General features: G+C 56.0%; 2 protein-coding genes across 2 annotated transcripts; one reads left to right on the top strand and one right to left on the bottom strand.

Annotated features, from left to right (window-relative positions):
• The first annotated feature begins 1,788 nt into the window (after positions 1 to 1,788).
• On the top strand, positions 1,789 to 5,448 carry LOC120712518 (probable pectinesterase/pectinesterase inhibitor 13). The gene is made up of 2 exons (XM_039998321.1): positions 1,789 to 4,460; positions 4,544 to 5,448. Exons 1-2 carry the CDS (start codon positions 2,909 to 2,911, stop codon positions 5,242 to 5,244), a joined length of 2,253 nt encoding a protein of 750 aa, XP_039854255.1. The 5' UTR covers positions 1,789 to 2,908; the 3' UTR covers positions 5,245 to 5,448.
• A 246-nt stretch (positions 5,449 to 5,694) lies between these two features.
• Positions 5,695 to 9,323, bottom strand: LOC120712517 (pectinesterase-like). Its single transcript, XM_039998320.1, has 2 exons — positions 8,301 to 9,323; positions 5,695 to 6,721 (listed from the first exon to the last, which is right to left on the bottom strand). Exons 1-2 carry the CDS (start codon positions 9,259 to 9,261, stop codon positions 6,000 to 6,002), a joined length of 1,683 nt encoding a protein of 560 aa, XP_039854254.1. The 5' UTR covers positions 9,262 to 9,323; the 3' UTR covers positions 5,695 to 5,999.
• Positions 9,324 to 12,262: the final 2,939 nt, after the last annotated feature.

Raw genomic sequence — 12,262 nt, 5'->3', positions numbered from 1 at the left:
AAGTGTTGTTAGTTATTCGTTTCATGCATGTGGAACCTCATCAAAGCTAGTTTCTGTCTCACTCCGTGCTACCCTAAGCAAGTTTAGTAGTTATTATTTCGAAGGAAAAACTTCAGTCTAAAATGAGTTCTTTGCATCGCATCATAAGCACTCATGCATTGCACTGTGTTCTAACTGTTGCATGGCATATTTGTATTCGTGTAGACGCCGCGAACGAAGCCGCCTACGGGTTGATTGCTGAGCCGATCCAGGAGCTGCAGGCGGGAGAGCAGCAGGAAGGCACAGGCAAGCCCACTTGCGAAGCAGTTGTTAACCCCGCTGACCTGCAAGGCAAGCCCCGGAGCATAACCTCTATTTTCAGTATTCACTGTTGTTATTTAAATATTGTGCATTTAAGTTTCTAGGAGTCGAATGAAACCCTAGTATGCATGCTTCTCCTAGGTACCTTTGGGTCTCTACTAGTAGCCAGGCACCGTTAGAACTGCTTGCTAATTAGGAACCCGGTAGAAGCCGAGTGATTCCTGTCACTCGCGAGAGATAGGTCTTGTTCTTATGAAAAGTTAGCGGAAAATGAATCTTTGAGAAAAAGAAAGAATAAATGGAGACCGGGCGGAAATGAGTTGGATTATTGGTATGGAATGGATGGAAAGTAAGCTCCGCCTGTGTCGATTGAGGACCGTACCGTTGTTGGCAGTGCTGACTGAGTTTGAACAGTACTAACCACATGTCGGAAGTAGGAGGTAGTCGAAACCGGTAAGCTAATTACCTGAATTGCAACGATACTTTGAATCGCGACCTGCTATTCTGGGAGTGGGATGATGGCGGGTGTTGGATTGTATGTCGCCTCCGGGTTTCTCTGGGAGTTCGCCGTGAGGGACCCTTCACCCGGGTTTTGGCAGGCGTGATTCAGACGTCGGGGTGATGATGGGAACAGTTGACGTGTGTGGCCCGACGGGGTTTTCACGTGTCGTGTGAGTTAGGTCCCCTTGCAAGGTTAAATCGGATCGATTCGCCGTCTCTCTCGGTTAAGAGAACCTTGGTCACTTTGTCACATCGTAGTAAGAAAATGAAATGAAAACGGAATGGAAAAGGCTGGTTTGGGAGTTACTGAAAGATAATCTGTTCCACCATGTGTGCTTTAGATGATTAGGCGAATTTAGTTAATACTTAGTATACTAAATGGAGCTAAAATATTGAAAGTAAGGATTCACTTCTAGCAGCCTTTTAGCAAAAGAACTCCAGAGCCAAAAAGCTTTGCATGTCTAGATAATGGGCTAAGTATACCCAAAGTCGGGTAAGCCTTGCTGAGTATTAGTATACTCAGGGTTGTTGTTGTAACCCTTCTAAGCAGGTTGTGTTTCCGCTGACTTCGAGGAGGTATGTGCGTCCTGGATTGGACAGCCGCTTCCTCCTGGGTGGACCGTCGAGTGGGCCCTGTCTTCCCCGTGAAGTTTGGGCAGGTTGGCATCACATCGGTGGGCAGGATGTGGAGCTCACCTTATATCATCGTCGTGGTTACCGTATTATATTTCAAACTCAGTGTTAAACTTCCGCTGTGTTTTAAACTCTGTCGCTTGTATTAAGACTTTTATGTAAAACCTGTGTTGTAAATTAATTTGAAGACTTCTGTGTGCTGGTATCACCTGTGCTCGTCTTCGTACGGGTCTAAGTGCAATTGTGATCCTGGAGTACAGTAGTTTAATCGGGATTTTACCCGACAGCCTGTCATGTTACACCGTTTTAAGTGCACAGTAATTTGATTAAGTATTAAGATGAGGGTTAGTGCATTTAAGCCGGTTTAACTTGGACGGTGCTGCTACATCCATGTACGCTGGCAACACACGCCATCGATACTGTCGCGCATGAATGCGAACTGGCTGACGCCTCCTCCTCGTCAGCGCAATGATTGCCACACAATTTCTTGCGGTGGAGCCAAGCGCCATGACTTGCAGACTGCCGCATGGTCTGGGCGATAAACGCCCCATCCCTGGCGACGAACGCCGAAGCTCTTCCGGCGACACACGCCGCTAAGCGCGTCCGGCAAGACCGACACACGATCCACTGTTGTAGCACCTCTATTGGTGATGACACACACGGCCCAGCAACCTCGCCGCTCCGCCATCAGTCAATGCCATCACGCTGCCGGCGAGCTCTGGCTTCCGCCAGTCGCCGCCATGAATGCCGCCTCGTGCCGGCCAGCACACCTCCGGCAAGGGGAACGGATCCCCCGACGACCTAACCTTGCTCTTGATACCAATTGTTGGCTTCGCCCAGGAACTCTCTCACACTCACGAACACACGACGTCGGCGAGGGAGATGATGAACGCAAGAATTTATGGCGACGAACGCCGCGGCGACGAACATCTGTATCTTGGCCTGTTATTTCAGTGGACTTGGCAACAAACACATGGGAGCTCGGGGCTACTTGTAGGCTAGGAGCATCACGGAGCCATCCTCCATGGCTGGTCTTCACGCCACGATCCGCAGGAACCGGCCGGACATCGTGGCCTCATCCACACGGACTCACGCCATGCACACACTCCCCTAACTGACACCAGCCGCACAGCACCTCTGCAGCTCACGCACATTTCGGCGACACACGCAGACTCACAAGATGCACACAACGCCTAGTGCCCATCTAACACATGTGCAAGTCAGTAATAGTTCTAACAGCTTCCACATCATTCTCTCTATTGTAGCCACCTCCCTGCATATATATGCTTCTTTGTATCACAGAAACGATAAACAAAAAAAAAGAGGTTCCACCACACTGGCCTACAGGTCGAGGCGCGGCAACGACGCCCCAGTTTTTCTAGTTGATAGCTGGAACGAGAAATAGAACAAGCAGGCCCAACAGGCCTACAATCTGAGTTGGGCTCAATGACGACAGGCCTAAAATTGTTGTTACATGCGAGAAGCGGCAACTTTCAAACAACTGTCCAACTCCCAAATTAACCAACTTCCACAAATCTCTCAGCGCCATTGTTTCTCTAGAACGACAAGGAAAACGAGGCCACGTCCCTTCACTCGGTTGCTCTTTCTCCGTCCTCTCTGCCTCTCACCAGGTAAGGGCAGAGGGAGAGAGAGAGGAGAAAGAGGGAGGGGGGAAACGCCGTCGACCATGTCGGCGGCATTCTCGGACTTCGGCCCGCTCACGGAGCGGCGCCGCGTTGAGAAGCAGCGGCAGCAGCGCCGGCGCGTCATGTTCGCCGCTGCCGGCACGTCGGTGGTCCTCATCCTCATTGTCATGGGCGGCGCTGCCGTCGCGTACAACGCTAGCGTCCAGGACGAGGAGTCGGATGCCGACTCCTCGTCCTCCTCGCCCTCTTCCCCTTCCGGCGGCGGGTCGGGGTCGAGCCTGATCAGCGTGTCCAAGAGCGTCAAGGTGATGTGCGCGCAGACCGACCACAGGGACGCCTGCGAGAAGAGCCTGTCCAAGGCCGCGAACGCCAGCGCGTCGTCGCCCAAGGACATGGTCCGCGCCGCCGTGGCCGTGATCGGGGACGCCGTCGGGAAGGCGTTCGACCAGTCGGCGCTGGCCACCGGCGACGACCCACGCGTGAAGGCCGCCGTCGCGGACTGCAAGGAGATATACCAGAACGCCAAGGCCGACCTCGCGCGCACGCTCCGCAGCATCGACGCCCGCGGCATGGACGAGGTCACCAAGCGCGGGTACGAGCTCCGCGTCTGGCTCAGCGCGGTGATCGCGCACATGGAGACGTGCATCGACGGGTTCCCCGACGGGGACCTGAAGAAGAACATGACCGCCACCATGGAGTCCGGGAAGGAGCTGACCAGCAACGCGCTGGCCATCATCGAGAAGGCCTCGTCGTTCCTCGCCGCGCTCCACGTCACGGCGGGGGCGGCCAGCCACCGGAGGCTGCTCAGCATCCGCGAAGGCGAAGACGTGGAGAAGCAGCCCAAAGTGAACCACTCGGGCACTTTCCTTGGCGAGCGCGGCGACAGCCCGGCGCCCGACGACAGTTCCCGAAGGAGGCTGCTCGGCATCCGCGAAGGTGAAGACGTGGAGAAGCAGCCCAAGGTCAACCACTCGGGCACTTTCCTGGGCGAGCGCGACGACAGCCCGGCGCCCGACAGTTCCCGGAGGAGGAGGCTGCTCGGCGTCGAGGACGACGATGACACCCCGCCGTGGGTGAAGGGGCCGGAGAGGAGGCTGCTCAAGGGCAGCAACTTCCAGAGCAGGCTCACGCCCAACGTGGTGGTGGCCAAGGACGGCAGCGGCAAGTTCAAGACCATCAACGACGCGCTCAACGCCATGCCCGCCAAGTACACCGGCAGGTACCTGATCTACGTGAAGCAGGGGGTGTACGAGGAGTACGTGACCATCACCAGGGCCATGGAGAACGTGACCATGTACGGCGACGGCGCCATGAAGACCATCATCACCGGCAGCAGGAACTTCGCCGACGGCCTCACCACCTACAAAACCGCAACCTTCAGTAAGAACTAAGAAGCAGCTCTGACTTTGCACGCGTGGCCTCTCATCAGCCGCTTACACCAATCTGGACGACGTACGCCGCAGACGCGCAGGGCGACGGCTTCATCGCCATCGCGCTGGGGTTCCGCAACACGGCCGGCGCGGCGAAGCACCAGGCGGTGGCGCTGCTGGTGCAGTCGGACCGGTCCATCTTCCTCAACTGCCGCATGGAAGCGTACCAGGACACGCTGTACGCGCACTCCAAGGCCCAGTTCTACCGCAACTGCGTCGTCTCGGGCACCATCGACTTTGTCTTCGGCGACGCGGCCGCCGTGTTCCAGAACTGCATCCTGGTGCTCCGCCGCCCCATGGACAGCCAGCAGAACATCGCCACGGCGCAGGGCCGCGCCGACGGCCGCGAGAGCACGGGCTTCGTGTTCCAGTACTGCCGCTTCACCGCCGAGGCGGCGCTCAGGGACGCGTCCCGCCCCGCCATCCGCAGCTACCTCGCCCGCCCCTGGCGCGAGTTCTCGCGCACGCTCATCATGGAGTCGGAGATCCCCGCCTTCATCGACAGGGCCGGGTACCTGCCGTGGAACGGCGACTTCGGGCTCAAGACGCTGTGGTACGCCGAGTACGCGAACCGGGGGCCCGGCGCCGACACCGCCGGCCGCGTCACCTGGCCCGGGTACAAGAAGGTGATCAGCAAGGACGAGGCCGCCAAGTTCACCGTGCAGAGCTTCTTGCACGCCGAGCCGTGGCTCAAGCCCGCCGGCGCGCCGGTCAAGTACGGCTTCTGGGCGTGAGGACGTTCATTCTGGCGGGGCGCGCACGCTTTCTTCTGATTCCGAGGAAGCTAGCAGAGGACGCGATCGACAGCGACGGAAGCAGAGGTCGGTTACCAAATGTGGCGCTGTTCGGTTGTTGGGAGCATGCTGATCCACTGAATGGACCATAATCCTTGTACATTGTATGTGTTGATTTTGATACTGTATGTACATGTATTGATATATCAGATTTTGTTTTCAGTGTACCATATTATGAGTTGCAAAAGCAGAAAAAAGATAGGTTGATACGAAATGATACAGGAATGCTCTCTCTCTCTCTCTCTCTCTTTCTCTCTCTCTCTCTCAATAACGATACAGCCATACAGGAATGTCACAAACCCCAGGACTTTACAGCCTGTGGCATGATGCTTGGGATTTGGTTATAAGCGCCTGGAAAATTACTAATGCATTCAGATCATCTCGGTCATCTTCAGAGGAATTTTGTCCATTAAACATTAATAGACCAGCACCGGATTCTAAACCATTTGGAACGAACATTGTTCACTGCTGATTTCACCTGGTAACAGAGATGCGCTGCTGATTTCAGACAACCCGAATCAACAACCAATTAATCCACCATTTCTTTCACACATTCCCCTCCACGGACATCATGTAGGACTACTCTGCTAGTACATATGTGGTATAAGATGACAACACTACTAACTCTCTACACCCAGAGGCAGCAACTGATGAGGTCTGATCGAGCTGGCACCGCCGCCGAAGCAGACCAATCATCAAGAGGTGAGGCCGGCGGTGTACTTGACGCCGGTGGGCGGCAGCCACATGTTGCCCCCGATGAACTGCGCGACGGTGAAGTTGCCGGCCTCCGCGGGGCTGGTCATGACGTGGAACCCCGGCCACCGGACCCGCGCTCCGACGCCGGCGCCGGGGCCCGTGTTCCTGTACTCCCCGTAGTAGAGCGTGTAGAGCGCGAACTCCCCGTCCCACGCGAGCCACCCCTCGGGGCGCACCGCGGCGCCGATGTACGACTGCATGAACACCACCCGGGAGTACTCCTTCCACGGCCGGCCGAGGTACGTCTGCGCGGCGGCGGCGGTCCCGTTGCCGGCGCCGGAGGAGGCCGCGAGGAGCTCGTCGTGGGCGGAGACGTTGCAGAACTGGAAGGCGAAGCCCGTGGTCATGTTGGCGTCGAGCCGGCCCTGCGCGGTGACGGAGTTCTTCTGGGCGGGCAGCGGGAGGCGCGCGAGGAGGAGGCAGCCCTGGAACACGGCGGCGGCGTTGCCGAAGACGAAGTCGACGGTGCCCGTGACGCGGCAGTCGCGGTAGAAGTGGCGGAGCGAGTGCGCGTACAGCGTGTCCTGGTAGCCCTCGAAGGCGCAGCGGTAGAAGACGGAGAGGTCCGAGTCGCACCGGAGCGCCACCGCCTGGTGCTTGGCGGGGCCCGCCGTGTTCTCGAACGTCAGGTCCCGCGCGATGAAGCCCCTGCCGTTCACGGCTGCGGATGATCGACGGCGGCGGCGAAGCGGGTGGAGGAAACGAAATCGCGTCAGAAAATTAGTCCGCATGGTGGAGGGTCAGCATGCAGTAAGCAGGTCAAGATCAGCATGTGGCCGGCACCTGGCCGTGCCCCTCTCCAGTACAGAACATGCAGGCGAGCATCAGGGCGAACCCACACCACTGGCCATGATGGCGAGATGACGTGATCGTCCTCCTCCCACTGTCACCACCACCAGATTCCCTAGTTCCTCGTCCTCCCCCAGTTTCACAGGCAGGCAGTGGCACTGGCAGGCTCGTCCTCGCAGTCGCAGCGAGACGAATCCTCGGGGTGGGCCCCTTGGGCAGTGCCAGAGCACCGCCGCGTGCCCCGCGTGCCAGGGCAGAGCTCGCGCCGGTGTGCCGCGCCGCCTGCACGGTGGGTGCGGGGTGACCGGGGTGAGGGTGCACGGGTTCGCTCTGCCAGCCCCTGCCCTGCCGTGCCCATGCATGGATGCGTGGCACCGGCATCGCGTCGCAACCACCCAAAACCCGGCCTCAACCAGTGTTTAATGCTGTCACGTTGCGTATTTAAGGCGAGGAGGCAGCAGGTGGTGGGAGCTGATCAGTTGAGCGCACTGCTACAGTGCTACTGCACACAGCTACAGTGCTACTTGGAGGCACAACGTGTGGGACGTGTGTGTGGGGTGTCCCGGCGGGCACCGTGTCCGCGGAAACTTCCGGCTCGCCACGCCAGCAGGTGGGCGGCGCCGAAGACGCGCGCTCTAGCGACGTGTGACGCCGCACCAGGCCTGCAGCTGCAGGCCATGCAACGCGCAGGTGCAGCTTCTGAGCTTCTACCATGGTCAAGCCCCTGGCAGAGGCCAGGGCGCGCGCCGGGCTCCCCTGGCGCACCAACCATGTTGCTTCCTCGATCCACAAGACCACAACTGGTACCGCGCGGCACGGGCGAGCGATCCGCGGCGGTCGGCACCGCCCTCGGTTGGTACTTGGTACCGATCGGGCTGCACGCCCATCATCCCATCATCCCGTGCTGCCGGCTCTGCCGCCGCTGCTCGCCGGTGATCTACGGCATCGGCATGCCACTGCCACCACGCCTCCTGACGCGCACCGCAACGTACGGTCTCTCGGTCGGTCGTAGCCACACCGCGGCGCAATGATGGCGCCTTGACCATCTTACGCATACGTCGACATGGGGTCATGCATTGTTCGTAAAGCTTAGCTCGTAATGTAAGCTTAGTGAGCTAATCCCCTGGTGGACGTGAATCTAGCTTAGCAACGCTAACGAGCTCTGAGTAATTGTTATTTGTTAGTGCTAACACAAGGACCTAGCTAGTGGTCTTGGCTTTGACCGTGCACTTGCGTATCTATTCAATTTCATGCATGGACCAGGACCGCAACTCCGGTTCTCTGCATACTCCTACGACGTGCTATCTGCAACCAAGCTTTCATGAGCTTGTTTGAACGACCGTCTACGCTCTAGTTGTTGTTGTCGTCTCCAGCGTGGTCGAGTTTTCACGAGATGTGGAGCAGAACGTACGGGAGAACAGAGTAGGTTGGACGGGCACGGGCGCACTCACCGACGGTGGCGCTGCGGTAGGTGGTGTAGCCGTCGACGTAGTTGCGGTCACCGGAGATGACCGTGACGCCCATCCCGTCGCCGACCAGCATCAGGTTCCACTTCTTCTTCCTCACCTCCACCGCCTCCCTGTACACGCCCTTCTTCACGTAGATCACGAACCGCGCCGCGCTCTCCTCGGGCGCCGCCTCCACGGCCGCGCTCACGGTCGTGAAGTTGCCGCTCCCGTCCTGCGCCACCACGGCGTCCACCGGCAGGCCCCCCGGCCCCACGGGCATCTGCAGCAGCCGCCGCTCCCTCGCGCGCAGCCACCGCGGGGGCCGGGCGCCGCCGAGGAGGCCGCGGCGGGAGGACGGCGGGTACAAGGCGGCGGCGTCCTCGCCCGCGGCGGCGACCTGGCCCAGGCCGTCGGCGAGGAGCGACGTGACGGCCTGGAGCCCCGTGGCGACGAGCGAGCCGAGGACCGAGCCGGTCGCGTCCAGGCCCTCCTTGCAGGTGTCCTGGTTCCCGAGCGCGCCGCTCAGCCAGGACCGGAGGTCGGAGCTGGCGTCGCCGGTGCCGAGGCGGCCGCCTGCTCCTCCCCCGGCGCCGGCGGTCGCCGCCGAGGTGGCGGACATGGACCACGAGAGCTCGTCGGAGGAGAGGTCGAGGAGGTCGAGGCAGTCGGCAACGGCGGAGGAGAGGCGGATGTCGCCGCCGCCGAGGATGCCGCCGACGGGGAACGCCGAGATGATGCCCGCCACGCTCCTGATCGCGTCCAGCGTCTCGCGCAGCGTGGAGACCAGCCCCGCCGAGACGCCCGCCTCCCGTGCCTTCGCCTTCGCCGCCGGCGCCGGCGTCGTCGTCACGGGGTGCGCATTGGTGGCGGCGGGGAGCACGAGCAGCGGAAGCAGCAGCGAGAGCGCGAGGAGGCGCCGAGGAGGAGGCGCTGCGGTGCGCGGAGACGCCGCCGACGCCGCCATGGACTCGCGCTAGCTTTTGCGAGAGCGAAGAGTGGCGGTGGCGGCAGCTGTGTGCTCCGCTCGGGGCACGGGCGTGTGTATATAAAGCACGGGTTCGGCCGCGCTTTTCGCGCTGATCCAACGGCTAATCACGACCGGGGTGAGTCGGTGATGGCAGGAGAACATGGCTGGCGGCGCGTCGCGTCGGGGGCTCAGACAAGCTGTCCTGGAGATGGCACACAAACTGAACAGCGAGCAGTGCCAGCAAACTGTTTTCCGTGTGACCGACACTTCTGGTGTGCGCGGAGTCGCTGCACGGAAAAGAGGCTTTGGAGGCTTTTGCTCTGTGGGCTAGCTAGCGCTTCCAGTTACAGGTGCCTTTCATGCGCAGCCGCCGTCGGTCGCTTGCTTGCTTTGGCACCGATCAGTTCGAAAATAGGGGTGATCGAAACGTGGCGCTTCAGTGTTTAAGTCCTTAAGGCTATGTTTGAATAATTGGATCAAGTGCTAATAGGCGGAGGTGCTAAATTTTAGCCAAAATTTAAAACTTTAGTATTTGCATAAGTAAAGCTTTTTTAAAAAAGTATTTGCATAAGTACTAATATGTGAACACTCACTCTCAAAAAAAAAATGTGAACACTCAACTTTAGCTTGTTCCTAGGATGAAAAAAAAACGATCACTCACTCGGTTGTGTAACTTTCGTGTGGCACGTTTGCCCACCGTTCGATCACCTTCCAGCACGGAATCGATCGGCCGGCATCCCAGTCGTTCTGTACAGGTAGCGCAGTGCCCGAAAGATGAAAGAACCCCTGCACATCCAGCAGGCATGCAGGTGCTTTGCAGCCACTCTGGTACTGGCACTACCAGCGCAGAACCCGGATCAGCCGTTCCCTATCCGGCCCTCGCTTTCCCAAATACAGTTTCTTCTTCCTTCGTACGCCGGTATGCAGGAGGTGACCATGACCCCGGTCTTGTACGCACATCACGAGCTTCGTGGCATGCATGTGCTGCCCCGTCGTCGTCCCGTACACATCAGGAGCTTTCTGCCCGTGCCCACGTTCGGCCCCCTTCGTGTCAGGTGTGCCCGCCGGGCACCCGGAGATGACTAGACAGGCCGCGGGTTGCAGCGCTCTGGGTGGATGGATGCTACTCGCGTGCGTGCATGCGCGCGTCCACAGTCCACGCCGCGTTGTGCGTGTAAAGCAGCGCGCAAAAGCGACCGAGCGACGAGCCCGCCTTTCCGTGCCACTATTTTAGCCTGCTGGACGCGGCGCATGTCGGGGACGGCGGAGGATTCGGCTCTCTGGTGGTGGGCTGGACAAGTGGAGTGGAATGGGCACCAGTTGGAGATGCTCGCCGCTGGTTGGAGAGCGATCTGTGGCTCTGTGCGGTGGGGTGAATGTTTTCCGGCGGCACCGGCAGCCGGGGCAGCGAAGTTTTCATCCGTTGATCGTAGCTCAGAGAGATATGCGCGCGGCTCACTTGCATAAGTTTTGTTTTGCTGGCGTTGTATATTTATTGGATGTGTCTCATTGAAATTTGATTAACCATCAATCAACTACTTCTACCGTTGGATGGTGAAGTTCAGATTTTCCACTCACATTTAATCAGGGTTTTGAATTTCGTTTGTCAAAAAATTTCGGACATGGCCGAAATCACTGAATTTCGCGAAATTTCGGCCAAAAATCATTTTTAGACTATTTTTAAAAATACTTTTAAATATATTTAAATTATTATTTCCGAAATTTTCAAATTTCGGAGGGGGAGGGCGAAATCACCGAATTTCGCGAAATTTCGCCAAAATTTTGAACACTACATTTAATTACAGGCACACCAGCTCCGCCAGCTTCTGTTGCGGGAAAGCAGCAACGGATCCACTATGGACCGATTTGGAATTTGTTTTAGCAAAACTTTAAGGCCAATAGGCCCAATCACCGGAACGTTCCCTACTTCGAAAATTAGAAGCGACCCGCTGACACTTTTTATTGCAAAAAAAGACTATGATAAAAATAGACTGGTGGTTCAGTTTTCACACACATTTCAGACGTATTGCAAATACAAGATAAAATATCTTTTTGCCCATTTCACACAATCATGTCACATGCTCAAGAAACTTCTACCATTTTTTCACACATTTCATAAATACCACATGCAACTTACTCATTTCTGATAATATAAACAGATTGGGTGATAAAATTGTATCATTAAAAATTACACCTATGTTGCATACAAATAACAAGTGTGACATTACAAAGCATGCAACATCTTCCAGTGAACTTCAAGGAGAAATTGAGATGGCGCCACAAAAAGGAGGACACAGTAAAACTATTATTATTATTATATGCAGAAATTAATCTTGATATAGGTAATCTGGCATTGGGTCCACCACGCACACTGAAGAACAACTGCAATAACAATCCAACAAATTTTGAATAAAATAGTGTTTATAAATGATCAAACAACATTCTTGAGGAGAAGAATTCTACAGAGGGGCCAAGGAACTAGACTGCTGACTCTAATATGCCTCCTTGGAAAACCATATGACAAAAAGTCTGCAAAATAAATTTAAAAATATAATTACACATGGATTACATTTAACTATATCAAATTTTCTACTGTGACTTGTATTATTACGAACCATAACTAAAGATCATAGTGTAAAAAGGACAAATGAATAGGAAGAGTACGTCACTTTCTATTCACTCAAAAAATTACAACATCATTAGTTGATTATGTAAAAACATAAGTTATAAACTACATACAATCAACAAAAGAGAGCTTTCAGGAATTGAAGTTTTATTCTTTAGCATGGAAGCATCTCTCTAAAAAATAAGTGCGAGCATGAACAGAGTGAACAAAGAACTAGACAGACCTCAAGGCCAGCTTAGAGCTTCCTTGCCACGCACAATTTATCACCAATAAAAAAACAATATGCTATTTTTGCTCAACTCAACAAGTGAACGACAATCAACAATATAGAACAACTAAAAGTTTACAAAAATAAAAATAAGTGATAATTCG

Source organism: Panicum virgatum, chromosome 6K (assembly GCF_016808335.1).
Source record: "Panicum virgatum strain AP13 chromosome 6K, P.virgatum_v5, whole genome shotgun sequence".
Classification (NCBI taxonomy): domain Eukaryota; kingdom Viridiplantae; phylum Streptophyta; class Magnoliopsida; order Poales; family Poaceae; genus Panicum; species Panicum virgatum.
The sequence above is the reverse complement of the archived record's forward strand: the minus strand, read 5'-3'. Positions and strand labels throughout refer to the sequence as shown.